Genomic DNA, 27,191 nt, shown 5'->3' with positions numbered 1-27,191 from the left:
TCACAAACCTCATTGCCGCGAAATTACTCGTTTGCGTGTTCACTTGCTAAGGCTATTGATCAATCGTTATTGCTTATTTAACTGTTACATTAGTAAAATGTTTTGTGAAAAGGCAGTTGAACTTATTCGAGAACTTCATCGGATGGGTGATGGACAATTACCAGCTTTTAATGTAAGTCTGAGTGCTACGTTTGTTATCCTTCCATGAAAGTGGTCTGCTAACTATTAGCATCAAGCATCATAGTTATTTCTGTAACATTAAGTTAACGTTACTTACATTAAAATCCCTGAATGCTTTGGAATGTTCAAATAATAAGTTCATTTGCCAACATTAAAATGTCAATTGCAATAGGAGGATGGCATCCGACAGGTCCTCGAAGAAATGAAGGCGTTATATGAACAAAACCAAAGTGATGTGTAAGTGATTGACATGATGTTAACAATAGTCGAGTACAACAACCTGTGTTGGCTAATGAGATTTCACTTTTTCCCCTGTCATTTTAGAAATGAGGCGAAAGCTGAGGGCAAAAGTGAACTGATTCCTACCATCAAATTCCGTCACTGTTGCCTGTTGAGGAATCAACGCTGTGTCGCTGCATATCTGTAAGCGTTGTGCTTAATAATTTGTTGACCCTTGCCTTTGACATGTTAGTTTATTCTATATCGGCTTTGAGCCAATAAATCTCTATTCTACAGGTACGATCGCTTACTTAGGATACGAGCCCTTAGGTGGGAATATGGAAGTGTCCTTCCTACAAATATTCGTTTTCACATGTGCGCAGAAGAGGTAAATTCGTTTTGTTTTGGGTATCTATCTGCCATTAATAACATTAGCTTGCCAGTGATATCCGCATGCATGTTTGAGCTTTAGGGGATCATTATTATTTTTCTGTCCAGATAAAGCTCTCTTGGAAGTTTATGCTTTTGTCTTCAAATGTTAAACAGCTGGAATGGTTCAACCAGTACAAAAAGTCCCTTGCCACCTATATGAGATCAATTGGTGAAGGTGGGCTGGACATAACACAGGACATGAAACCTCCCAAGAGCCTTTATATAGAGGTGAGAAAGATGCAAAGGGCATAGTAAACACTCAGTGGCATTGTGAGGAATGAAGTTGTGTAGAATAAGTGTACGTTCTGTTATGCCTGCGTACTATATTGCAGTTCTTGTTTTTCTCAAGTTTACTTACTAATTCACTTGGCTGACGCAATTGACTAATATGTCAATTATTACAAGGGCTGGTCTCCCCAGAAGTTAAGTGCCTTGTTGAAGGGCACAACATTGGCAGCTGGGAATTGAACCTACACCTCTCGGACTACTGCATGCCAGCCCAGCTCTTTAGATATTAGGCTACCACTGTTCTTATTGATCGAGTGATCTAAAGTCATAGCGGCAGACTGCAGCCTTTCCTACTTCATTCAAATCTCTTGCTCTTGTCTGACTTAATGATAAATAATAGGAAATTTGTTACCGAATTAGACTTCCTGAGATATTTTTGTTTGTGTGTAGGTTCGCTGTCTGAAAGACCATGGTGAGTTTGAAATAGATGATGGCACAGTTATCCTGCTGAAGAAAAATAGCCAGGTATGCTCCAGCAACACTTTCCATTCAAATTTGTTTACAAATATTGAATTGATTAATATTTAGGTAAATGTTTCAAGAAAGTGCCATTGTGTATAACCTCGTTTTAACTTGCTCATGCATAATCTTGTTTACAGCATTTTCTCCCACGTTGGAAATGTGAGCAGCTGATTCGGCAAGGTGTCCTGGAGCATGTCATCTCTTGAGGTCACAATAGAAGAGTGTATAAGATATACAGAATTACATGAAAATATGTTAATGTGGGGAAAAAGGTTCTGAAAGCATGTGTTCAAGGGAAGAGGTTTTACTTGGTAAACATTTGTACATTAATTTATACAGTGATGTAGGGCAATAATACATTTACATCCTACTTAATAACAATTACTCTTCATAGAATAATATCACTGTCTGGGGAAAAATAGGATAATGTTAACCACCATCTTAAATGTTCTTTCCACAATCTTTTGTGATTCTACAAGCTTGAATTGTACAGTAGTGCATAAAGATTTCAAAATGTGCAAGTGTCAAAATGTAGCACCCGTGTATCAAAACTATACATTATGAAATACTGTACTTTTGGTTGCTATTACAAGTTTATTAAGAACACTTTCATAAATATCATTCATTGTTATGACCGGGCATATGATTGTGCTAAACTTGGATCCATGTTAACAGAAGAACCAGTGGGAAGAAAAAGAAGCACCCTGATTTCCCTGTGATGTTAAGATTGGGACCGAAACCCAAGCAGCACATGGATGTAGCATTCCTACATCCACTCAAACATATACAAAGACAGGGATCGACCTGTGAAACTGGAGGCTTTCAGGGGACAGGTTGTCACTGTAGAGGTGGTCCAGGACTACACTTTATCCATGTCTTTACAACAACTTAGCCATAGGATTATACTATGGGTTTTAAGAAAGCAGTAATATTGTAGCATGGTCCGCTACCGGTCATTTGTCTCAACCCACTTCATCAGACACTATAAAAAGCACAATAATTGAACCTATGATTTAAAACCTGCAACTGGTCTTACAGCCTCACAAGAGGTGAAAAAAATAGAGAGCAAAAATTGTACTCAGTACCCTAGATGAAAATACCAAGTTACCTGCTTGGTTTGTGCTCAAACAATATACATGAGGATCAATTATTGCTTTGAGGTGACTAAGGACAATGCAGCACCTGCCCCACTAAGCTGTAACTGCATCCTACTTGGTTGTGGTGAAAGAGGATAGAGGTATGTCACAATAGTATATATGGCTCTTGTGTAAGCTTGTAGGGAAAGACGTGCTCTAGGCAGACAGGGATGCAGGAGCAATTTTACGAAGGAGTTTGTTAAGAGCAGCCACTTTCTCCTCGAGTAAGAAGCTCTTCTTCTCAGCACTCTTCTGACGTTGTTCTGTGATCTGCAGTGCCTTCATGAGCTGGGAATTCTCCACGTACAAGTCCTTCAACAGGAGATCGGACTTGGCATTCTTGGTCAACTGTAAAACAAAGATTGATCCAAATATGGTGTCTTCAAAAGCCAAGTTATTTGTGTAATTTCTCTCCCAAATTATGAGTTTAGAAATTATTATAACACGATAAGAGTTGCTAAACAAGCCACTGCAGACATGGTTAAAAAACATTACAAATAAGTCAGATAGCTGCTTAGTTTTTTTTAACATCATTCAGAAGCCTCAAGTCTGGAAAGTACAACCAATAGCCTACACTGATTTAGCTTGGTTTTCAAATAAAACTTTTACATTAATTTACTAAACCTGCAAGTGACCAATAGGCTACATGCACAAAAGGCTCTCGGTGCACTCATTTGTTTCCGGCAGAGCCAGGTGTGTTTGAACCTGCCGCTGTAATTAGTGTCTACACGGACCCAGTTGGGTGTTGCACCTAGTGAATCAGCATGTTACGATAAAGAAGGATTTATGCGTGTGTTAAAATTATTATTGGGCAAACAAGATATTCAGTATCAGAGTGAAGATGTAAGGAGCAGAATACCACAGAAGATGCCATTACAACACAGTTAACGCTCCACCGGAAACAAACAAGCTACCTGACAAGCCTGTCATACATGTAGTCGATTTAATTTTGATTCAATTTAACATGTACATCAAATGGATCAACTGACATCAGCCTTTGTTGAGGTGAAGAATATGATGTCTCAGTAAGCTGGATGGACTTAACTAGCCAAACTTTTTGTAATCATTTACTCAGCATCAGCCCCTACCTAATTCAGTAGAACATGGATTGATGCTTACAGGCCAATTACAATTCAATGGAGCATTTCCAGCCAACAAGCAGTTTGGCAGAGCTAGACAAGCTCCCTGTAGCTTAATGATCAGATTAAATTGAAGAGGGCAGTGTTTAGCTTGGCTGATAGAAATCATGAATGTGCATTTTCTTGGAAAAGGATTGTGGATCTCAGGTGCTTCCTGACAGTTTAAGTTTAAGGGTCACTAGGATTGAGTGATAAGAACCCACCTGCTCTTTTAGCTGATTGACCTTCTCTTGTAACATCATCCGAACATTCTTCAGTTTAGCCTCCACCTCCTCCATCCTTTCCTGCATATGCCCCATTACCTTCTCGTATTGCTCCTGGAGGGAAGGACAGGATGGAAAAGATGTTACTATGGACATGTGGACCTGTTAATGCATCCTGGGTGCTGCAGCCTTTATGTATCAGATATCAATACAGCCATTTATGCCGCACAGGTCTAGTGACTTACTTCAAGAGTTAAATATAATTTTGCCATAATTTGGTCACTTTCACGCTGTACTGCCCACGAGTATCTTTTAAAATGTGAAGGTGAACAATGTAAGATTAAGTCTAAGTTTAATGCCATGACGGTCTCAGAACTGAGCTGAATGTTCAAATGACACTAAGGTATGAGCTACACCAGGCGCGTAACTGAATTGTTCCGTTTGCGTAGCGTCTGCTGGAACAATTAGCTTCCACTATAATCAATGGAAGTAGCTACACCAGACGTGACAGCGGCACGTACGTTCGAAAAAAAATAGACCATTCTTTAAAATGGATTCTACGCGTTGCGAACCGAACGCTTCAGTTACGCGCCTGGTGTAGCTCATACCTAAGGGTATGGGGGTTGGGGAGGCTCACAGCCAGCGCAGACCAGAAAATAAATGAAACTAAACACTAGCTGAAATTAGAAAACTGAGTACCCGGCCAGTTGCTGATTGCCTGAAGTTTTAAATAAAAAAATACCACCGTGTCTCATGTGCTCTGTGCATGTCCTTGGCAGTGGAAAAGTGTTCTCACCGATACTGTAGCTCTTAGTGCTGGATGGCTGCCCCTTACCTGCTGCAGTGCCAGTTGTGTGCTAGCCTTCTGCGCCTGAGAACGGAGCATCTCCTCCAGCTGCTGGCCCCGGCGCTGGTGCCCAGCCAGCTGAGCCTGGAGGGGTCCCAGCTGCTCCCTGGAGCCCGCACCCACCTGCTCCCGCATGTCCTGCAGCGCCCGCACATGCTGCGCCTGTGCCACGGACAGGGCCGTGTCCGCCTGCAGCGCCTGAGTGGACACGCAGCATCGGGGGGTCAGACACAAGTGCCCATACACACACTCAGGCACGCACACACACACACACACACACATGCAGGCACAAACATACACACTCTGGAGTTCTCAATTCTGCCATATGAGCATGGATAACATGTAATCACTGAGGTCAAAGCACCTCTGCATACAATAAACGTGAATGGGTCAATGGTTAACATCACTGATTTTGTAGTAGAGGAGTTTAAAAATGCCTACTTTAGTTATAATAAGACTTAATGGCACTGACTGGAATCTGCATGGATGCAATGCCATCAGTGCTGGCTATTGTTTCAAATCAGAGTTTAATCATTGCCTGGCATTCTGTGCGTTCTATGACCAAGGGGTATATTGGACTATGTTAATTTAGAGAGAAGAAAGGCTCACTTGATTCTTGGCATCTTGTGTAGCTGTCTCTAACTGTGTCTGTTTGTGTTTTAGAGTCAGGCACTCTTGAGTCAGCTTCCGCAGTTCCTTTTCGTGAGCCTGTAGCTGTGCCACCTGCCACAGGAAATTAAATTGTGTTTACTCTGATTATTTTCAACATGGATCTGGTTAAGTATCAATCTCTGTATTTCTGGACTTGAGACATTAAAAAAAAGAAAAGAAAAATAATTCCATTACCATCGTGCATCATGAGAATGTAAAACAGTGTCATATTAACCTTTTGAAGCAGGTCCTGGTTTTGTTTATGAAGCCTTTGGCATTCTTCTTCCATAGTGCGAGAGGCTTCATCCTCATGCTGCCTTCTGGCCCTCTGCAGTTCTTCCTTCTCTCTACACAGCTGACCCATACTCATCTCCAGCTCCCTCACCTGAGAGACATCAAGTGAACACACACACACATTCAGAGTTTAGTCTATAGGACACAGTGCTTAAAGTTCTTAGGCTAGGTCATTCAAGATTTAAGCATAGATAATTATGTTTAGCGGCTTCTGATAATGGAACAAGGCTTTCCATTTCCATTGCTTTAAGCCCTGAGTGCTTCATACGCTGTATGTATTTGACAGAATGAAGAACCTGTTCCAGCAATCACTACTTTTTTTACTGAGAGTGATGTGACACGAGGAAAGTATGCATTTGTGGGCTACCTTGTCCTGGGAGTCTTGCAACATTCTCTGCAGTGCTGCAGTTTCCTGGTTGTGCATATGACTCTCCTGGGATGCCGCTTGGAGCTGGGAGCGCAGCTGCTCTGTCTGAGTGTCAACAGCATGGAGTGACTCCTGGAGTTTCTCAACCTGTCAAGACATTAAACAAAGTTATTTTTAAATACACAGAACCACATCGCATGGATTCAGCAAATAGAGAACATGTTAGGAAGGCAACCTGAGAACTGTTCCCCCCTACCTTGTGCTTTCTCTCCTCTGCCTCTTTAAGCAGCCGCTCATTGTCTTGCTGAAGCCACTGGTGCTCTAACTCAACTTCAGACAGCTGCTGAATCTGCATTCCACACAGAAAAGTAAAATATCACAACCAGTCACCAACATAGGATAGACATAGTGTAATTTATGACCAGCTGACTGTTTCTCTAACATCCCACACATGAAATATCAGCAAGACAATGGTAATAGACACTTCAAGTAACCAGATCAAAACATCACCTTGTGCATATTCTCAGTAAGTTCCATAGCTTATTATGCTACTATGAAAGAATTTAAGGCTATTCCCAGAGGAGTTTTAAAACCAATGTTCTATCAATTTTACTGATGACCGATGCTTGCATTAGCTCTCAGAACTTGGCCTCCATGAGCATACCTTCTCCTTAGCTGCGGTCAGCTCTCTCTCCAGCCGCTCACGCTCCAGTTTCCAGCTGGCCTGGAGCTGTGCTCTGTCCCGCTCCTGCTGACTGGACACCTCCTGCAGCTGCCGCATGGTGGTCTTCCCGTCCTCCTGCTCTCGGCACACCTGGGCCAGACGTTCTGTCAGCATCTGGACGGCTCCCTGGTCGGCACGGAGACGTGAGCTCAGCTCAGCATTCTCAGTGCTAAGCTGGAGGTTCCGCGAGCTGAGGTCCAGAACCTCCTCGCGGTATTTTGCATTCTGAGCAAAGCGAAGATAAGGAAAGTCAGTCAAGATCACACACAGTTGAGGACTACTAGCTTTGACAAGTTTTAAATATGCATGTTATGTGTGCGTGTCTTTTGAGAGAAAACAGGTCTGTGGAGGGAAAAACACATTTACCTCTTTGTGCAGCTTTTCCTCCTCCTGTCTTTCCTTCTCATGTTCTCGCTCCATTTCATCCAGTCTCCTCCTGGCCACACATAAAAGTAAATAATACATATTCATATCATAGCGTTCATATTATACAGCTCTGTAACACTACCCCTTGATCATTCCTAGGTTTAAACTCACCTCTTTTTGTCAACCTCCTCTTCAAGCGATTTCACATCTTGTTGTAGCATAGTCAGTCGGTCTTTTAGGGCACAATTCTCAGAATTTACTTCATCAAGTTTAGCCCTGATGCAAACAGCACATAAACATGGTTAACATCTCCATGATGTGACATCAACACCACCAAGCCAAATTGATGGATGGACAATATGGATTCACACAATCACACTCAGTGAACTAGAACAATGAAACATAAGGCAAAGGCATTTTTTCCAAACGCATCAATCTAGATTAGTTGTAACAAACTGCAGGCACACGGCACACAGAGCCAAGACCTTCTGCGATGCTGGTGTTATTTGCAACATCTACTACCATGCAATCAAAAGAAATCATTCAGTTAGTGGATGAAAAATGTTTTGCACAATTGTGAATTCCACAAAGTCTGAGTTGAAACTGTGCAAGAGATGCGAGGAGAAAGAGATTGTAGTTAATCATTCCATTAGATACAGAACATTCAGAGAGAAAAAAAATAATAATTAAAAAAGTTAGACACACACACACACACTTGAAGCTACAGTTATTCAGTTCATTGCATCCAACGGTCAGCAGGCATAAATGTCTCAGATCATGGCGGGTGTGGGTTAGTCATTGTTTTTATTGCCTCATTTCCTGGGTTGACCAGTCCGCACGGCGACAAACCTGTGTGGACTGGCAGAGTCCATGCCCTCCTCCAGAGCCATGACCAGCTTCTCCATCTCCAAGAGCTGCTCCCTCATCCTTGTCTTCTCCCCATCGAACTCCTCCTCCACCCGGCTCTGCTCCTCTTGGGATCTCTCCAGGGATTTCTGGAGCTGTGTGTTCGCTCCTTCTGCCTCCTCCAGAGCCATGACCAAGTTCTCCATGTCCAGGAGCTGCTCCCTCATGTTCGTCTTCTCCCGCTCAAACTCCTCCTCCGCCCGGCTCAGATCCTCCAGGGATGTCTGGAGCTGGGCGTTAGCTCCGTCCACCTCCTGTCTGACAGCGCTGAGCTCTTTCTCTTTGTCCACCAGCTGACCCCTCAGCTCCTCCACCTCCTCGGAGAGGCTCTTGCCCTGCTCAAACAAGTGCACCTTCCGTTGGACTCCGGCCCACAGCTTTTCCATCTCCACCGTCTGAGCGTCCAGCTGGGCGCGAAGCTCCTCCACCAGGCAGTCTCTCCTGTCCAGCTCCCGGGTCATACGCTGGACATCCTCCCGGAACCCTTCGGCCTCCGCCTCCATCTCCACAATCTGTGCGGAGAGCTGGTTGGTCAGCCCACGGTAGGCCGCGTTTTCCTGAGCGAGGCAATCCCTCTCTTCTTTATCCAGCTCCAGTGTTGACCGGATGTCGGTCACCTTGCTCTGCTCCGATCGAAAGGCCTCCTGCAAGCTCAGCTTGCTCTTCCTCATTTGCTCCAAGTCTGTCGTCAGACTTTGGAGACGTGTCTGCAAATGCTCCATGTCTGTCGTCTGCCTTCTCAGCTGTTCGCTGAGCTTGGTTCTCTCCGCTTGAAGCACTTCCAGATCTGCGACTTGTCTCGTGAGTACTGCCTCTTTGAGCCTTACTGCTTCTTGGGACTTCTCCATGTTTGCCCTCAGTGCGCTCATCTCCTCGTCTGTCTCCTTGAACTGAGCTTGCTGCAGGGCGAAGGCACTTGACAGGTGGTTACAGTTCCCCTGGATCAGTTCCTTTTCGCTGCGCAGCGCGGCCGCCTCCGCCTGAGCGCTGTCCAGTTCCTGCGTCAGGTGGGAGAGCTTTCGGAGCAGCTCCTCCGCCCGGGTCCTCTCTGCCTCCAGCTCCTTCTCCCTCCGGAGCAGGTCGGACGTCAGACGCTGGATGGCGGCGTCCTGCGACTTCAGGTGGACCGTGTTCTCTTCCAGCTGCTCGCACATCTCCTCCAGCTTCGCCTCCAGGCGCTTCCGCAGCTCCTGCGCCTCCACCTCAGCCCGCTCCTCCAGCTCCACCCGGGTCCGGAGGCCGTGGATCTCCTCCCGCAGGAGCTGCACCTCCTCCTGGTGCGATTGGTCCAGGCGCCTCTTCTCCAGGGCCGCACCGTGGCAGATCTGGGCCTGCTCCTCGCCGGTGCGCTCCTCGTGGCGCAGGCGCTCCCTGCGCGCCTCCTGCTCCAGCTGGTGGAGGCGCGCTTCCCAGCGGCCCTGCTGGTGGCGCTGCTGCTCGGCCTGCTCGTGCAGGCGGCGGCGCTCACAGTGCAGCTGGTGCAGGAGGCTGCACTGGGCCTCGCTGTACTGCTGCTTGCACTGACAGAGCTGCCTGTCCATCTCCTCCCTGATTCAGCACACAGTCACAGCTTGTAAAAACGCATACACATTTACAGTGCAAGGCCATATTTTTTTTCCACCTATGGCATGAATGTGTGTGTGTACACACACAGAGTCTACATGCATACGGTCACAACATGACAGCATTACAAGTTCTCACACTCACACACACACACACACACACACACACACACACACACACAGTACTTAAACATTGAAGGAAACAGTTAGCTTTCTTGCTGCTGAATGGAGATTCTGTATATTGGTTGGTTATGCAAATGAGTCAAGGCATTTAGGTGGCAAGACATGCATAATTTAAGAATGGCACCTAAATGTTGACCCATTTCTGTATAAAAGGGGAAGATGATGCGTGTTAGCCATCCGGCAAGAAACCCAATTTCATCGCGTGCATGGCTTTAACTGATGAACAATGGCTGTTTTAGGGATGCAAGATTGGGATTCAATATTATCTGTGGTCAGCTGAGAAATAGACCAGCAACCTGGTCAAAACACTACAATTATAAGAATTTAGGGAATTCCACTCCAAAAACTGAGACTTCTAGTGCAAATGACCTGCTAACCCACAATAGTCATCAACAGCCCGTCCTCTTGAAATCAATAAAAACAAGCCCGGCCACCCACCTGACCAGTAGCACTTCCTGATCCATCTTCAGCTTCAGCTCGGCCTCCAGCTGGTCCTTCTCGGACGTGAGCCGCTGCACGATGTTGCTCATCTCACGGGCGTAGTTCTGCTCCAGCTCGGCCCGCTCCCGCTGGAGCCGGCGGTCCAGCTCCGAGCCCCAGGCCAGCCCCTCGGCCCGGGCCTGCAGCTGGGCCTCCAGCTTCTCTGCGCTCTGCTTCAGCCTCTCCGCCCGCTCCTCGGCCTGGGCCTTCTGCTCCTCCAGCTCGCTGATCTCCACCTTGAAGCTCTGCGAGATGTCCTTGCGCTCCACCTCCATGTTGCGCCGCATCAGCTCCATGCTGCGCTCGTAGAAGTTCACCTGCGCGCAGGTGGAGAGGACACAAGCTCACATGACGTCTGAGGCCTCTGTAAATGTGGCCATTCTCAGTATAAGGTTAATATGACGCTCACAAAATCATCTGCCTTTTGTCTCTCCCAGGGAGGCTGATGATGCATACCTGTGTAATGTGTACCCTGTTTATCCATTTTCCTATGTCTGCACATCTGTCCCAATGGTAATATTTCTAGTATTTCTACAGATCTCTGACCAGATTTCCATACTATGTTCTCGGTGTCCGTTTGCTCCATACCTTTGTCTCCAGCTGGATCTTGAGATCCTGCACCTCCTGTTCGTACTTCTCCTTCAGCTGCTCCATGGCCAGCTCAGTCTCTATACTGACAGGTGCAGACAGACTCTCCAAGGAGCCCAATGCTGAAACACACACACACACACACACACACACACACACACACACACACACACTCTAAATCCCATTCTGATATAATTCAAGGTAGGTTTATGGTGAGGGTTTTTACACTGTTGCTATTTCTTACCACTTTTATTTTCCACTTCAAGTTTTTTCTTGACTTGAGGAGAACTGCCTTTCTTCATCTCAGGGTCATCTAGAAGTGCAAATCAGAGTGGGAACAGAGAGGTTGACCAGAGAGACACATGCAGCTACTTCATACAACAGCAAATAAAAAGCGAAACTACTTCTGAGGGTGTGGAGGGGTGTGGCTTTGCGCAAGTGACATAAAATGAGAGGGTGGGGCTTTAGTAGTAGCACACACAAAACGCTTACGTTTACGCTACAACCCACATTCTGTGATCCCAATTAGTGCAGGTGAAAATCCTAATGCGCCCTGAGTGTACCTGAATCAGACTCGGTGACGAGCGCTCGGCGACCAGACCAGGTGGGAGAGGAGAGGCTCTCCCTCGAGCGCCTGGGTTTCCTGCTCAGGGTCTGGTTCTTCAGCATCTCCAGCTCCGAGCTCAACTCGTCGTTCCTGTCTCGCAACTCCTGCATGGCATACATTCCAACCAGTTAGCAGTGCTGGTGTCTCAGAGACAAAAACAAACACACAGACACACACTTCTAGCAACTTTCATCTATAGGTCTCAGCAAAAGGAGAGAACATCCAGCCTTTTTACAAGCTGGCATGCAACTCAATGGCAAATTTCATTCCTATGCCAGCCTCTTAGCACTACCATCACACAGCTATCAGAGAGCAATCAAAGCCCTGTACACAGGCTCACCTTCACTTTCTTAGTCCCCACAGAGAGAGTGCATTTAAATACAAATCACTCAATTAGCGGTGAAAATGTCAGTTTCAACTTCCACACGTCAACTCCCACAAAACAATGGCAGACGCTAGGTTTCAACGCAAGCCAAAGCAAGCAGACCATTACATTCTTTTAAAATAACCACACGTAAGACACTTTCGGAGATCATCAAGTCCGCAGAAAGTCTGATCTAATTTCATGCCCGGCCACACAGACAGCATGGACACTTAATCTTCTGCTCTAGATGATGAAGACAAAGGGGAAGCACAAGGGGGGCGAGCATCTGCCTGAGTCATCACTTCAATTACACACTGACAACAGGCACACAAACAAACAAACAAACAAACAAACAGACAAAATAAACTAACAGGTACAGGTGACCCAAGGTCACTTCCTCTGATATACATCAGTCCCGTTTGGGGAATACAGGAAGACAGACTAAATAGACTTATGTCCCCAGCTGTATATGAAAGTCTTAGTTGACATGCGCATGTGTGACGTACTCACCCTGCACTGGACTTCATACTCCTTAATGATATCAGAGAAACGCTCCTCCTGGTTTTCCAGGACAGCTGGGCTCTGATCCAGGCTGGCAAACTGACAAAAATCCATAATTTTAGACAGGAAATTCATCTTATTGCAGCATTTATTTTCTGTGGTATGCCGAGGTGGTTGGAATTATGATTCTGACGAGGCACGATATGTCTCTCAATCCAACACACAAATATGTTCCCATAGGAATAGGGTGAGGGAGTAATAATGTAATTCAATCTGGGGGAAAACATACATTAAAAATGATTGATTCCATGTGTGTGTATATAAAAGTCCTCCGTTTGTTTCCTTACAAAAGATCTCATAGTCTCTATGAAGTGCTTCTTTCGGTTTGTGTTTGTAGACAGTATGAGCAGGATTTGGGTGCAGCTGCTGCAGCAGGCCCACCTCACCCTCCACCCAGTTCTCACCTCGCGCTGTAACAGGCCTCCTCCCCCAGCCAGCGCTCACCTTGTCCTGCAGCAGGTGCTCCAGGTCCTTGTGCAGCCTGGCCACGGTGCTCTCGGTCTCGGCTAGCTTCCCCTTCAACGCGCTCGCCTCATCCTCTAGCCGAGCGTTCTCCTGTGACAGCGAAGCAGCTGTTATTTAACACCGTGCAAACACACGCAGCAGGGAAACACACACCGGTCAACTACTAGGCAACAACAGGCCTCATAATAACTGCCATTAATCTGAGGCACAGAGTGTGTGATGCAGACAATCAGGAAGTATGGATATGGTAGCTGTACACAGCATGTACACCTAGGTGGTTGCTAAATGGTTGATGGTTTGATGGCAGCTTGACTGCCTAGTCATGTCTCTGTCCCTTTAAATCAGGGGTGTCAAACATAAGGCCCGGGGGCCAGATCAGGCCCACCAGCAGGTTTCATACGGCCCCCAAGATGTTTTGGATAGGAAAGAAAAATTAGAAAGAAAAGATATTCACATCCAGCTGTCTTCAACAATTTGTAATAAGCAATTTCTGTGATAAATTGATTAAACCTAGCACTACAAACCACCCTCAGGAAGGAAGAGGCCAAAAAACTGACATGAAAGTAGGGTGTTTCAAGAGAGAAAGAGCAGGATATGACAAGTAAATTATTTGTACTTGTTTGCTCATGAGTGGGTATAGTAAAGGAGTATATAATTTAACAACACTCTGATACCAATGCAGAGAGATGAAAATGACCATGACAATGACTGCCCCCACTAGGTCTCATTCCAACAAATCTAATATGAGTTTGACACCCCTGCTTTAAATGATGCTTGGAGGTAAAGCCTACAATGAATTGCCACAAGCTAGAAGCATTTGTGTTACCACAAACTAGCAGCAGCAACATGGTAGTCACTAACTGAGAATACAGTGCATGACAGCTACCACATCCAAGCATGTCTGACTATAAACTGCACATCTGAACTGTGACCATCAGGAGTGGGTGGCACCCAGCTCACAGTGTTGACCATGACGGCTCTCCTCACCTGGGTGACGTTGCACACCTCCTCCTGCAGGCTGACGTCTTTGGCCTGCAGGGCCTCCACCTCCTCGCGGAGTTTGACGCGCTCCCATTCCAGCTGCTGCATCAGCACCTCACTCTCCTGCTCAGTCTCGCTCCGCAACGCCGTCAGCTTCTCCCGGAAGTCCTGCTCCAGACCCCTGGCCAATCAGAGAGCAGGACAGTCACAACCAGAGCCTTTTTTGTTGTTCTGATTCAATTTAAAGGCATTTTTAGAAAAGAATGTCACTATATATATATATATATATATATATATATATATATATATATATATAAAACCTCGATGCAAGCTGAGGGCAGCAGTGCAAAATTAATGAAAGCTGTTGTCTTTGGTGAATATAATAATTATTAACCTAATATATCTAATATAATTCTGTGTTCACCTACTATACAAATGCTTAGGAAGTCTTACAGCATCAGTTCAAAGAATGTTTGTGTTTCAAAATAATCTCTCTTAAAAGTACGGTCACCCTACTACGTCATTGTGCTTTACCATTAATTACAATGACAACATGAAGAGTGTGACTCTTTGGCATTCTTGCAACCTGAGACTCTTGAACCAGTAAAGCAGGCGGCACTGATTGTCTGGTTTACAGGAATAACTGTGCATATGGACTACCGGTATATGTGTCTTTGGAGGGAGGGCGTGTAATCAGTCTCTCACTTGATTTTTGTTTCATTGAGTGACTCCATGGTGGCGTGACGGTCATCCACCTCCCTGACCAGCTGCAAGTTCCTTCGGTCAGCCCATTCCAGGTCAGCCTTGGCTTTATCCCGTTCTCGACATGCCTGATCAGCCAGAGTCCTTTAAAAAAAAACAATTAAAAAAAAAACATCAAACAATGGACCACCTCACTGTGTCACTTAATACAGAATACATACCCACTACACAAAAGGCGCACCATTGTATCCACAAGATTTGAAAAGTGCATGACCCCAGACCAACATGGATGGTGCAACCATATTAATGCCATGCATTTACTACAAAGGCAGTAAAATGGCATGCTACGACACATTGCAATTGTTCCAAAACTGGGAATTAAGATCACTGCACAATGAAACCAGTCCAGCATGTACCAGACAGCGTCACAAAATTAGTGCCACCTCTAGATGGAGACAAAATTGAACAAACATGTTCTTTTGATATACATTGGGGATGTTTGGATTTGGATTATGGAGGAGAAATGGGTCAAGCTTTTTTTTTTTGACTGTAGTTGAATGTCATGTTCAAGCAAAGCAAATTAAAGTGAATGCAAAGTAGGCCACCCACTGTAGGAAGTGGATCTCGTTCTTGTAGGAGATGAGTGCAGCCTGGTGGATGCCATTGCCGCTGACCAGCAGCTCGTTGTCCAGCGCTAGGGTGAGCTCGACCAGGCTCAGCCGCTCGTCCAGCGAGAAGTCCAGAGTCTGGAAGACCATGACACATTTCAAAACCTTCCTTCAACCTCAAATGTCAACCACAAATATCTTTATCCCAGTGTAAAAAAAAAATCTTTAACCAATTGTAAAGATCAACAATGTTACTTGACAAAATGAAAAGCTTTAAAGCAGTCACCGGTCATTGTACATACTAGCACACACTAGCAGATAAAGCATGCAAGCGCCATGTGTCGTTACATGATAAGGCATAAGGGTTTGAACTCTGGAAAGGACAAACTCATTATATGAGGTTAATTTAGTCCATTAATTAACCACCTGTAAAACAAAAACTCTACTTCCATCCATTACGTTTAAAAATGCACACAGTATTAAGGCAAGGAGGAGTCATGCACAAGTATGTTATGGAGTACACAAACAGCTAATTAGTTATGAAGAAAAGCATTGGACCCCAGAGAGTTTAAGCACATCAAATCTGTTTAAGTGGTGCAGTGAGAGCACGTAATTACATTTTTCAAGGGCACATCTGAAAATAACTCAAATCACTCACGGTGACCTCCATATCCCTGTCAAAAGGAAATCCAGATAGCCACTGATGAATAGCACCAATGATAATTTAGCTCATCCATTGTTGTAACCAAAGACACAATGTCACCTTCACATCTCCTATCAGCCTGCGCAGTGATAGCTGACAGCAGAGTGTTGAAATTCCTAACAGATATACCAGCCTATCAGGGCAGACATGTAAGGGCATGAGACTGACTGACCTGTAGGATGTCCCTGCTGTTGCGGATGCCCTCCTCGGTCCAGAGGGCGATGACCCGCTCTGGACTGGTGCAGCCGCTCCCATCGTCCAGCCGGGTCAGGAGCTTCTGGCCCACGGTGGCCGAGAGCAGAGACGGGGAGGTGGACCGCGCCACCCTCTCATCAAACGCCTGCTGAAACACAGAGCGGGCCATGACATGAGCATGTGTAGCAGGCCGCCCCGAGAAGGATCACGATCTGCCAAGTGCACAGTCGCAGGCGGACTCGACCCCTTTCTCCCCTGACCTCCACCTCACGCTGTGCCGTACAAGCCCTCATTGGTCAAAAGATTGGGACCAGCATAAATAAAATTTCACGCACGACTAATAAGTGTCTTTTTTTTTGCTGGTGTAACCCATAATCTGGCTTAGCCTACTTTCCTTGCCCAGGCGCTTATGTCATGGAGCCAGTGCAATATTCACCATCTACACAGACTCTGGAGACAGCATTGTGTGTTGAGGCGAAACTCTTAACATCTGCTCGTCTACACCAGTCAGCATAAGCTATTGTTTCAGAACTTCACAATGAGTTAAATACCCCGATATACAGATTAGGAACTTAATAGTATAAAGCTGAGTGTAGATAAACATTAGGGAATGAAAACAATGATGTTTTATAATATTCACCCTTAGTGAGCCACCACTGTCCGCCTTTATAGAACAAATGTTAACTTTAATTTTGCGCCTTAACAGGCCACAGCTAGATATGAGGCCTGAAGTGCAGTACATCATAAAGATCTTGCTTGCTTCTGAGTGATAGCGTTAAACAGAACTGAGAGTGGGAGCTCCACCCATCTATCAATTAACTCAACTGGTTACAGGCTGAGGTTACATCACTCATCAGGGTTTTTTAAAATGTGGTCCTACTCAGCAGGAAGGTAAACACTTGGCTGCCCTGGCTCTGTGCCTGAATAAAAAGTTCTGCCATACATAAATTATGTTTTTATCTTTGATCATCTGTGGAGCTGAAGTCATTTATCCATTCCAAACATTTGATTTGTTTGAGTTTTTACGCAGTTCAGCTCAGTTTGTTTTCATTTTCGCACACTGTTTACAGACAAGCCAACAACAGCCAACAGTTCTCATTGTGATGCAATTACAATATCCCCACCTCAGAAAAAGGGAGTATTGTGCGTTGCACAATTTGCCACATACTCTTTATTCGCACTGATTTCAAATGGGCATTTCGTTCAGATGAAAACATTTCATTTACGCAATTTGAGAGGGAGTGGTTTATCAAGGGATACTGGCACTGGTTTGCTGCAATGATAGGTATGAGGTAAGGAGATCAACCCTTGTATGACCTCAAACCTAATAATCTATTGTTGCAAGAGCATAATACGATTAAATGTGACTTAAAATATCTCAGTAGGATTGTTTCTACTCATTCCTCCACCTTCAATCTAGACGCTGCTGATAGGCAAGTTTCACGTAGGCCAGATATGCTGGTTACGGAACAAATGACTTCACCAATAAATCCACAATGTATTGAGATAATATCACCCATTTCACCAGCTCTGAGAAAAACACAATAGACCTCTGAAGTTCGCCTACAAAAAAGCTGCCATCTTTGACATCCGGTATCTGGCGATTTTTCCTATGGGAAAATAACATGGGGATTTTGAATTATCGCACCTGTTAAACTCTTGCGGGGATGAAAAAGTCTGAAATGCAGACGTTTTCCTGAACACACTTTTGTCCTCTGCCTTTGAGTGGATACTGTGATCTCCGGTACGTGAAGGCGGCACACTTAGATTTTTGCTACTCCAGAGCCAACTTGCAATGCAACTTGCAATAGGTAGTTAGCTTCAATTAACAACCGGATATCCTTATATGGGCAAAGATGGCCGTTTTGGTTCTTTTTTGTAGGCGAACTTCAGAGGTCTATGGTAGGCTGGAACCCTAGGTTAACCACCAGTTCCCGTTAATCCCCCAGCTGGCCTCCGAGCTCACCGCTACGAGTCCTCACAGTCTCTAGAGTCCCATCAACAGCCTCCACGTTACCAGCATCCAATAAACTCTCTACAGTCAGCTTTATAGTCAGAATATGGGATGGGGCTTGCCAAAGGTCTCCTAACGCTCTGGAGACCCAAGAAGGTAGCTGCGTAGATGGGTTTGTGTGTGTGTATATGTATTTGTGTGCGTGTGCGTGTGTGTGTGTGTGTGTGCAGTGCATGCTCTTTCTCTGACTGACCTGTAACAGTGACAGCTGGGCCTTAGGCCTCAGTGGGGTGGACGAGGACTTTGGAGCGGGCAGATCTCCATGGTTGAAGAGGCCTATCTGGAACTCTTGCAGGCTGACTCGGCCATCTTGGTCCTTATCAAGCTTCCTGAAGAGAGCATCCAGCTCCTATACACACACAAACACACACACACACACACACACACACACACACACACACACACACACACACAGGAACAGATTGAATGATGTCCTCAGGGATTTCATACACTCAGGTAATGATGTTCTGGGGCAGAGTGTTTGTTACAACTTGACACTTTATGGCATAAAATAAGCAGTGCAAAAAACAAAGTAACTAGTGTTACAGCCAGTAGCACACAAAATACTTGCATGTCATTCTTCAAAATTGGCTTGGGTCCAAATTGGGTCCTGTTGTATAATATTGTTTGTTGGTGAAGGATTTGTGAGTAGTTGTGACTGTCATCCCACCTAACCCTTGAGACACTTAAAGTATCGGGGTCGGGGTTCAAACTGGCAACCCTCTGGTTACAAGTCTGAAGCACTAACCAGTAGGCCACGGCTGCCCCTTTAAAGACTGTGACCAGGGGTGAACAACGTCTTCATCGGGAAGCCAACCTGGGGAGTATCTCTAGCTACTGGTTCTCCATACAACTGTCCCACAGCTTCCACAACTTTCCAATATGAGGCCCCAAGGGCGAGCTCAAACCTTCACAAACAAGCAGTCAAGAGCTTCAAGACAGGCGCTCAAAGCCTGAAAAAGGTTTTAGGTCTGTATGTTTTAGTCTTGTCTTTATCTTGCCAACAATATTGCATGTTGTCACAAAAGAGAACGGTGATCTTGTCCCATATTAATCATGTAAAAATATGACAATCATGAATCATTGTCATTGTCTTCATTAACGAAATGACCACTGGTGTGTGTGTATATGTGTGTGTAGGTAGCTCTGCTGACCTCTGACTGCAGGTTCTTGAGGCCGATGTGCTCGCACACGAGTGACAGCTCCTGTCGGCTGAGTGAGCCCCCGACACCGACGCCCAGTTCTTCCCAAACCGCCCTCACTTGCCCATCGGTCACTTTCTCCCGCAGACCCGGTGAGTGCAGGCCACTGCCTGTGCTGTCCGGCTTCCAGCGCTTCTGCTGGCCTGCAGACACACACACACATGTGTGTGTACACACACACAAACACACACACACGCACACACACAGACACATGGCACCAGCCACCGTTTTAAATGAATGTCAAAATAATGGGCTTTAAACAAAATATCTGAAATAACGATGCTAGATTTGAAAATGTGTTCTTGAGACTTAAGACCACACAAATAATGTCCAATTGCCTTTACACCACATACAGTATAATGAAGAACCCAAGTACCTTGTGCTTCAAAAGAAGAGAGAAAGGCCTCCTTGTTGCTCCCAGTCTCTTCATCAGACTTCAGACTCTGAAACATAGACATTGAGGTAGAGTCACTTAAGTCCTTAGACATGGAAATATATGTACTCAAGGGAGCTTAGATAACATCTTTCACTTGCTTGCTACATAATACACTGATAGTGTTTTTGTGGATTCCCTTTTATCTGTGTATGCGTGTGTCTGTGTGTGTGTGTGTGTGTGTGTGTGTGTGTGTGTGAGTGAAAAAGAGCGGGATAGTGAAACAGAGAGTACAGGGTACCCCATGTCTGAGCACAGGATAGTAACAAAAGACAAAACAATGCAGTGACCATAAGGAATTCCCACCCGCCAACATTACTTCCACAACACTGAGCAAGGACAACCAGCAGACTGTAATGTCAAGCTAAAGAGCAGAGCAGCACCAGCTCACAACATATGGGCCCTGCACTCCTATCTAAGGGGCTTATCATGCACGTGCGTCTGTTTAAAAGAGAGAGTGAGTGAGTTGTTGTTTGTGTGTGTGTGTGTGTGTGTGTGTGTGTGTGTGTGTGTGTATGTGTGTGTGTGTGTGTGTGTGTGTGTGTGTGTGTGTGTGTGTGTGTGTGTGTGAGTGGGTGTGGGGGGCACGAGCGAGTGAGTGAGTGAGTTTATGTGTGTGTTAGTGTGAGCGAGTGTGTGTGTTTGTATCTGTATGTATGTATATATAACACCCGGTACCATTTCCCAATTATCGATGAGAAAATCCATACTGGTGTCATAATTTATTCCTTTAATGGTACATGACATCACACATGCCATCAAAACTTAAACTAAATCTCTGTGAACATGGCAATGCATGCATGTAATTTTAAATTGTATAATTACTGTGTCGGTACAGGCTATGCATGTTTGCGTGTCTAGTTGTTGCCATTTTTGGTGTAAAACTGTTATTGTGTTGTGCACTGGCGCCAACCAGTGGGCAATCCTCTTAAGCACATGAGGCAAAACCTAACTGATTACTTGCTGTTCTTCATTTTAAATGTACATGTTTTACAGTCTTCCACCTCACACACCCTACCTCCATGTTATTTCATTCATATAAATATTATATAAATAAAATCAGATTGACACGGCACTGCATTGTGACATTCCGCCACACAAACAACAAGGGCAGCACCAGCAACCACAAAGAAACATGAATAACTCTGCATGTCAGTCAAACGCAATCACATGAGCAGGTCAGTGTGAGTGAACCACATCGAATCCCTAAGTCATGACCAGAGTCAATCAGCCCACAGCCCTGGGCAAACAGCAGGAGAGTAGGAGGAAGGGGGGTAGGATAGATGTGGCACTGCCGCAATGTGGGACAAGCCACAATCAATTTTCATCAGCTTGAAATATTGAACAACATTACGTAATGGCCCACAAAACAAAACCCTATTGAGGGAGGCGGGAGTAGGACACTTTGTCTTCCTATTGCCTGACACAGAGAGAGAGAGAGAGAGAGAAAGAGAGAGAAGACAAGACAGTCAGGGAGAGAGACTGGGTGCCTGGGAGCTCGCTAAGTGCACTGGCAGCCTTCACCCGCACTAATTACACATGAGCAAGTATTTATTTCTGGCTCCTGCCCAGTCACACAGTGTCGCTGTGCAGACTGCACTGACATAACACACAAATCTGTGAGCACTGACTTACAGGGATGAACTCCAATTTTTAACATTATGTAGTCAATTGGATTGACTCCAATCCAATTGGATTATTACTCTTCTTCTCATTTTATAACAGAAAGTAGTGGTGGTAGTGCTTCTATAGGATTGACAGCAAGGGGCATTTTTCTAGCTTCAAGCGCATGATATTCACTTCTATTGGCTTTTACCAGTCTTTGCCATGTGACTGGAGAATAAGCCAAAGTAAAAGTTGTCTGCCCCATTTGGCAAATGTAAAACAAAATAAGTTATGCAACACAAAAAAGCATGGATCCGGAAATCTACAATATTTATGAGAACTGGTTCAATTATTTACAAAACAAGTGCTTGCTCGGAGCAAAATTCCACAAGAATACCTAGCCCGGAATTTCTGTGTCATAGCAACTAATGTGTGCCCACCCCTTCCCCCAACAAACGCGTGCACACACCCATGACTCCATCATCCAACTTGCCACCCATATTACATGTGCCCAACTGAACTAGTCAGAGATGTTATATCAGAAGATTTTATAGTAATGAAATGCCACTTTGTTTGTATGGAAGGCTGGATATATGTATGTGTGTGAAATTTTGCAAATTTATTTTGTCACTATTTATTGCTCTCACTCCAAATCTCTACTTCCTGTTTCCCCTTTGAATCTAGTAGGAATCCAGAGAGGTTTAAGCCTTTTACATAATGTGCAAACAGTTGAAATGTTAAACTATTTAAAAGAGATTACAGACAGGGTGGGAGGGGTTTACAGTTGCAATGAGCAACACAGAACAACTGGATTCGTGGCATGATGCACCAGACAGAGAGAGAGAGAGAGAGAGAGAGAGAGAGAGAGAGAGAGAGAGAGAGAGAGAGAGAGAGCAGTGGCTTTAAAACACATGTAATCTCCCAAGCCACGGAGGCTGCCAGTACAGCATTACATAAAAGGCCCAAATATTTCAAAGCAACCGGCAAAAAACACAAGGAAAGGAAGACACTCTGGGATAAGAGGATATGATTCTAAAAACAAGGGATGAATTTTGGCTTGTGGAGCATTATGGTCAAACATTGTTTTTGTTGTGGTATGTGTGATCTGACCCAAGTCTCTCATATCACATCTCCACCCATCCACCCACATACACTACTTCTCATTATCTGTGTAATCTTTCTTTCTCTTTCTGTTTCTGTTTCGGTTTCTCTCTCTCACAAGCCTGGTCAGCTCTTAACACTGAGCAGAAAATCTTTGTCACTTAGAACAATAGGAAGGAGACCCCCAACTTTTCACATCTCACAGTGATCCTGTGATCCTCCCATTGATGCAGAGACAATTTGCGATCCATAACAAAGGACACTAGCACACAAGGCCATCCTCTTGCCATTGTCCTTAAGGCCTTAATGGGATCCATACAATTATATACAGTAGGCATCCTGGCCACTTTTTGCCCTCACTCCATTGTTTTTCAAAAGATATGGACAAATCGAAAGTAGGAAATTGAAACTACTGCTAAGCAGATGCCAAGCTATTTTTCTTTTCTTTCTCAAACTGCATGGTTCATTCCAATGTCTCAGTCGGTCACAAGAAAAGGACAGGCAAAGGGTGAAGTATGCATAAAAGACTGACTAATTTCCTCTCCATTTCCAAAAATTTGAAAAGGGAAGAGGGAGAGGGTGATATAAAGAGAGGAAGAGAAAGAGTAAGAGAGAGAGAAAGCAAGAGGAAAGTAAGAACCCTGCATGAGAAAGAGGACAATAAGGAGGAAATGACAGAGTGAGGGCAGGTAGAGAAAGAGGTACAGAGAGATGGAGCAGTAAGTAAGACTTTAACAAGAAAGAAAAGGATAACAGGAGAGAGCGTGACAGAGCAAGAGAGAACGCAGGGCACGCAGCTTTGATCCCCAGCCAAGAGCACCACGAAGGGGTGAGGGTGGGGGCGGCTAGGCTAGGCTAGGCTCAATGGGCTCCCACTCTCACATTCCAAACACCACCACACTTCCTGAGGCCAGGGGAGACCGCCTCAAATTTGCTTACCTAGGGGGTTCAGAGCCTAGACTCAGGTATGTAATACCCTCCGCACACCAAACTGGTCATACACTCTCCATACCCAAAGTGAATCTAGCACAATGCTTCTGTCTTTTTTTTTCTTTTTCTAGAAGCTTCTGTGGTCCTAGTGCCAGGAGTAATCCATCCAGCTATAGTGGACTCTACGTGTTTGCCTCTTTTAGAATCCTGCGCCTGGCTGCAATCATGAACTCCAGCCAACCCTCCACAGGCTTTTTCTCAAATGACTCAAGCGGAAGCCGTCGGTCCGTTACCTCCACGCTTTCCAGCGAAGTGGAGCGTCGGAGTTTGGCCCTTCTCACTCCTGTGGTTTCACTCGGGTCGGTGTGAAAAGGTCCTGTCTCGTCGGTATCAGCAGTCCGCTCTGAATTGGGTCGGTCCGGCCGGCTCTTACGCCCATATCGTTTTGCTCCTTTCACAAACTTGGGCTGCACCTCTTCTGGGATCACTAGACAAATCATGAAATGGGGACAAGGAAAAGAAGGGCAAATACAGCTGTGAGCATAAAGATTTACAAAACAATTGGACAAGGCCAGAACTGTGATCTGCTCTCTTGTATGAGCATAGTCCCTCTTAAATAAACTTCAAATAAATAAATGAATATATTGGTTAGAAAAATGTTTTGAGTTCAGCAGAGCACAAAATCAGTTATTGAAAATGACCACCATAGATGTTCTTTACCATACTGGCTGGTCTCACATCTGTTTGATATTATACGTTTCTCTATTTAGGTCTCTCCCCAAATGCAGTCCTTCAAAACCATCAGACCTGACAGGACCTCAAATTATACACAACTCTAAGTGTGCTACTGACACAAGCAAAACTAAACGAATTATAAGAGGCTACTGAAATGTTACAATGAAATACATACAAAATGGCCGGTTATACAATAATTGCCCTGACCATATTTGGTCTCATCTATATACAGTGGTATCCAAATAAGCTGAGTTTGAACAAAATGAATGTAATCAAAACATCAGCCTTCCCCCCTCAGCCCAACCACAGCTAAGATGACCCATTACTTCTTATTAGACCTAGGCGTTTCCTGCATTTCTTTTAAGCATACTTTTTTGAAAAGATGTAACATTTGTAGCCCCTAAAGCATTAAACAGTCCAAGTAAAGAAACAATGTTATTCTGAAATATGCTCTTTTGGATTAAATTGAAAGTGTATATATCTAAACATTCAACTAAATCTAAAACAACTACAGCTAACTGCTGATTACAATGTGGATGACAAAACTGTACTGATATAATAACACACACAACAAGAAAGGAGACTGACTTTCAGATGGTGATAACATATCCAGCAGAAGTCATCACATGTGTTTACCACCACAGCCAGACAGTAAACAGTATACTGTTCAATAACCAAATCTGTTAGGCCTATCCTTCACGCCAGCACAGACCACTGATCCAATCACAGTACTGATTAAGTGTTTACATAAAGCACTCAACAATCTTGAGCACAACATGTAACAAGTGAACAAATCTGACCATTGTTTAACAAGAGAATTTCAGATAAGCTAAACCCAGCTTCCCTGACATTCCATTCCAAAATGTTTGCATAACATTCATTGTATACACTTAAAGATTCATTGAATCAATAGTATACTGTAAAACAAACAAATTTAAGACAAAAATGACGCTTATTCTGCACATTGTGTCTTCTGGGGGTATCACTAGGCTTATAGAAAATCCAAACAACTTGTTGTTTATTTAGATGTTTATTTAGTTTAATCTTGCAATCTGATAGACACAAAAAAAACCTGATACGGATGTTTTATTTTATTTTGTCTTACCTGGCTCCAGATAACTGCTATCCTCCTCAGAAGTACTGAACTCCAGAGAGCGTGACAACACTGCCACAAAGCCCTCTTTGAATTCTTCAAAATTCACCTGAACACAGAGTGTGAAAAGATGCTAATGCATCACAGGACAACAAAAGACTGATGATCATGTCTCACACATATTGCAAATACCGTTTAGGAGGTCTTTCAAGTTTATGTCTCTACATTAAGGGCAAAGGTGCACAGAGTGAGGAAGTTTAATAGGGCATGGTGCATCCCTCTTACCCTGGCATAATGCTGTGGCCCCAGCAAGGTATCCAGCATCAGGGGCAGATGTGCATCCAGGTGTAGCTTCTGGCAAAGCACCGAAAGCTCCTCTTTGTCCAAGTAACCGGTGCCAGTGGTGTCACAGCTGTTGAATTCCTCCTTCAGCTGGGCCACATAGCGGTTTTGCTCTTCTTCATCCATCCCACCACATACTGCTGGGCTACGCCGCTCTATCGGTGGGGGTGGGGGAGGGTCAGCGGGGAAAGCCACAATGTCAACAACGGTGAAAGGTGCACGACTTGCACTTGATCGGATGTTGACAAATATTCTGACCTCTCCGAATGTTGTACAAGCGGGGAACTTACACGACGCCCTACTCGGTCGGAGCTCTGTTACCGTAAACTATTACTGGGGAGAGTGCATAGCTGTGGCTAGACTTTTTGCGTCCCTCCAGTAGTGGATCGGTCCTCCGCATTCCAGCGAGGAGTGAGAGGCCAAAATCGTCTGCCTGGGTAGTCATGTCTCGTAGGGGCTACTCAATTCCTTTTGACGTTTTGGAGGTCTTGATTGTGCTTACATAAACTCGAGGGGCACAAAGTGCTACTTGCTGACCTTATTTCGGTGGCAAAACAGAAGTAAAAACCAACAATCACACTCTATTTGAACACAGTGACTATTTTTGACAAAACCAACAGCTTTTCATAGAGGATACATTTCACAACTCTATAATAAAATAATGCATCAATAGTGATCTTAATCTGAATTTTCTCGACAATGCAAAGCGCCAACAGGGATGCTGCACTAATATTTCAAGGCCTGGGGCTTCCCTGATAATCGATGTATTGGTTTGACCCATATTCAGACATCTAGACCAAAACTGACTTCTATTAAACATGTAGCTTCTACAGGCACCGGTTGGGTCAAAGTTCCAAAGATTTCTGAATTTTCGGATCTTCCCCGTCAAACAAGATCATCTTGATGGTCACACACGATTGGGACACAACCTTATACTAGGATATAATTTGTCACAACTTTATTGAATGAAAATATCCACTGGTTGATGGCGCAGATGCATTAATCGCTACTGTTGTGTGTCGCTACTGTATACGTAATTCACAAAACAACACAAAATAAACGCATACATTTACGCAGAGCTTATCTTTTGGGTAGCTCTGTAGCTTCGCGGCATGAGTGAAGTACGCTTCACCATGGGAACGGGAAACTAAGCGAAACAAAAGGTCGTACAAAATGGAGAAAAGCGGACAGTAAAAATACAAGTTGATTTCTACCGTCTTGCTGCGTAAAGTAGATTAAAATATTGTCTCTAAGTATTTAACAGATAAGTTCATACATTGTGTTGCCGATTGTGTGACTCTAGTGAACACTCGAAGACGTATTATAACAAAATGAAATTTGAGTCTTACCGTTTCAACTGCACCGTGGTCACCACTGTAAAATTCACGTACACGCTTTACGCCTTGAGTGTCCTCCCATTATTGACTTATGAGGTTACAGTAGGGTTACTCTTGGTTTGTTGTAGAACACATCTGCAGAGTGACCAAGTGGACTACATTCTCTGTACATTCTCTGAGCAGGGG

At 44.6% G+C, this 27,191-nt stretch overlaps 2 protein-coding genes across 3 annotated transcripts; one reads left to right on the top strand and one right to left on the bottom strand.

Annotated features, from left to right (window-relative positions):
- Nucleotides 1-2: 2 nt before the first annotated feature.
- gins1 (GINS complex subunit 1 (Psf1 homolog)) lies at nucleotides 3-2,187 on the top strand. 2 transcript variants are annotated; one of them, XM_076285317.1, is made up of 7 exons: nucleotides 3-172; nucleotides 353-417; nucleotides 505-603; nucleotides 697-787; nucleotides 946-1,059; nucleotides 1,510-1,584; nucleotides 1,719-2,187. In XM_076285317.1, the coding sequence occupies exons 1-7, from the start codon at nucleotides 98-100 to the stop codon at nucleotides 1,785-1,787; spliced, it is 588 nt and encodes a 195-aa protein (XP_076141432.1). In that variant the 5' UTR covers nucleotides 3-97; the 3' UTR covers nucleotides 1,788-2,187. The 2 variants fall into 2 exon arrangements, with proteins under 2 accessions (XP_076141432.1, XP_076141433.1); XM_076285318.1 differs by lacking the exon at nucleotides 353-417 and having other exon boundaries at nucleotides 33-172.
- On the bottom strand, nucleotides 1,870-27,191 carry ninl (ninein-like). Its single transcript, XM_076285313.1, has 28 exons — nucleotides 27,018-27,191; nucleotides 25,612-25,823; nucleotides 25,339-25,435; nucleotides 23,792-23,985; nucleotides 19,806-19,872; nucleotides 19,382-19,572; nucleotides 18,421-18,576; nucleotides 16,191-16,358; nucleotides 15,317-15,453; nucleotides 14,711-14,851; nucleotides 14,012-14,186; nucleotides 13,004-13,114; nucleotides 12,509-12,598; nucleotides 11,591-11,738; nucleotides 11,272-11,340; nucleotides 11,028-11,149; nucleotides 10,398-10,756; nucleotides 8,158-9,762; nucleotides 7,480-7,584; nucleotides 7,309-7,378; nucleotides 6,883-7,167; nucleotides 6,475-6,567; nucleotides 6,219-6,365; nucleotides 5,793-5,942; nucleotides 5,516-5,629; nucleotides 4,895-5,104; nucleotides 4,060-4,173; nucleotides 1,870-3,065 (listed from the first exon to the last, which is right to left on the bottom strand). Exons 2-28 carry the CDS (start codon nucleotides 25,792-25,794, stop codon nucleotides 2,874-2,876), a joined length of 5,493 nt encoding a protein of 1,830 aa, XP_076141428.1. The 5' UTR covers nucleotides 25,795-25,823; nucleotides 27,018-27,191; the 3' UTR covers nucleotides 1,870-2,873.

The sequence above is a fragment of the Alosa pseudoharengus genome, unplaced genomic scaffold, assembly GCF_046254945.1.
Source record: "Alosa pseudoharengus isolate Yale_2024_CS ecotype anadromous, Long Island Sound unplaced genomic scaffold, YU_APseudo_1.1 YU_APseudo_1.1_scf_15, whole genome shotgun sequence".
Taxonomy (NCBI): domain Eukaryota; kingdom Metazoa; phylum Chordata; class Actinopteri; order Clupeiformes; family Clupeidae; genus Alosa; species Alosa pseudoharengus.
The sequence above is the reverse complement of the archived record's forward strand: the minus strand, read 5'-3'. Positions and strand labels throughout refer to the sequence as shown.

Coding starts and splice junctions, on each gene's coding strand:
- gins1 (XM_076285317.1), top strand. CDS start 98: ATGTTTTGTGAAAAGGCAGTTGAACTTATTCGAGAACTTCATCGGATG. Junction 418..504: donor GAACAAAACCAAAGTGATGT/GTAAGTGATTGA, acceptor CTGTCATTTTAG/AAATGAGGCGAAAGCTGAGG. Junction 788..945: donor TTCACATGTGCGCAGAAGAG/GTAAATTCGTTT, acceptor AATGTTAAACAG/CTGGAATGGTTCAACCAGTA.
- ninl (XM_076285313.1), bottom strand. CDS start 25,794: ATGGATGAAGAAGAGCAAAACCGCTATGTGGCCCAGCTGAAGGAGGAA. Junction 12,599..13,003: donor AGCACCTGCTGCAGGACAAG/GTGAGCGCTGGC, acceptor GATTTTTGTCAG/TTTGCCAGCCTGGATCAGAG. Junction 10,757..11,027: donor AGATCCAGCTGGAGACAAAG/GTATGGAGCAAA, acceptor ACCTGCGCGCAG/GTGAACTTCTACGAGCGCAG.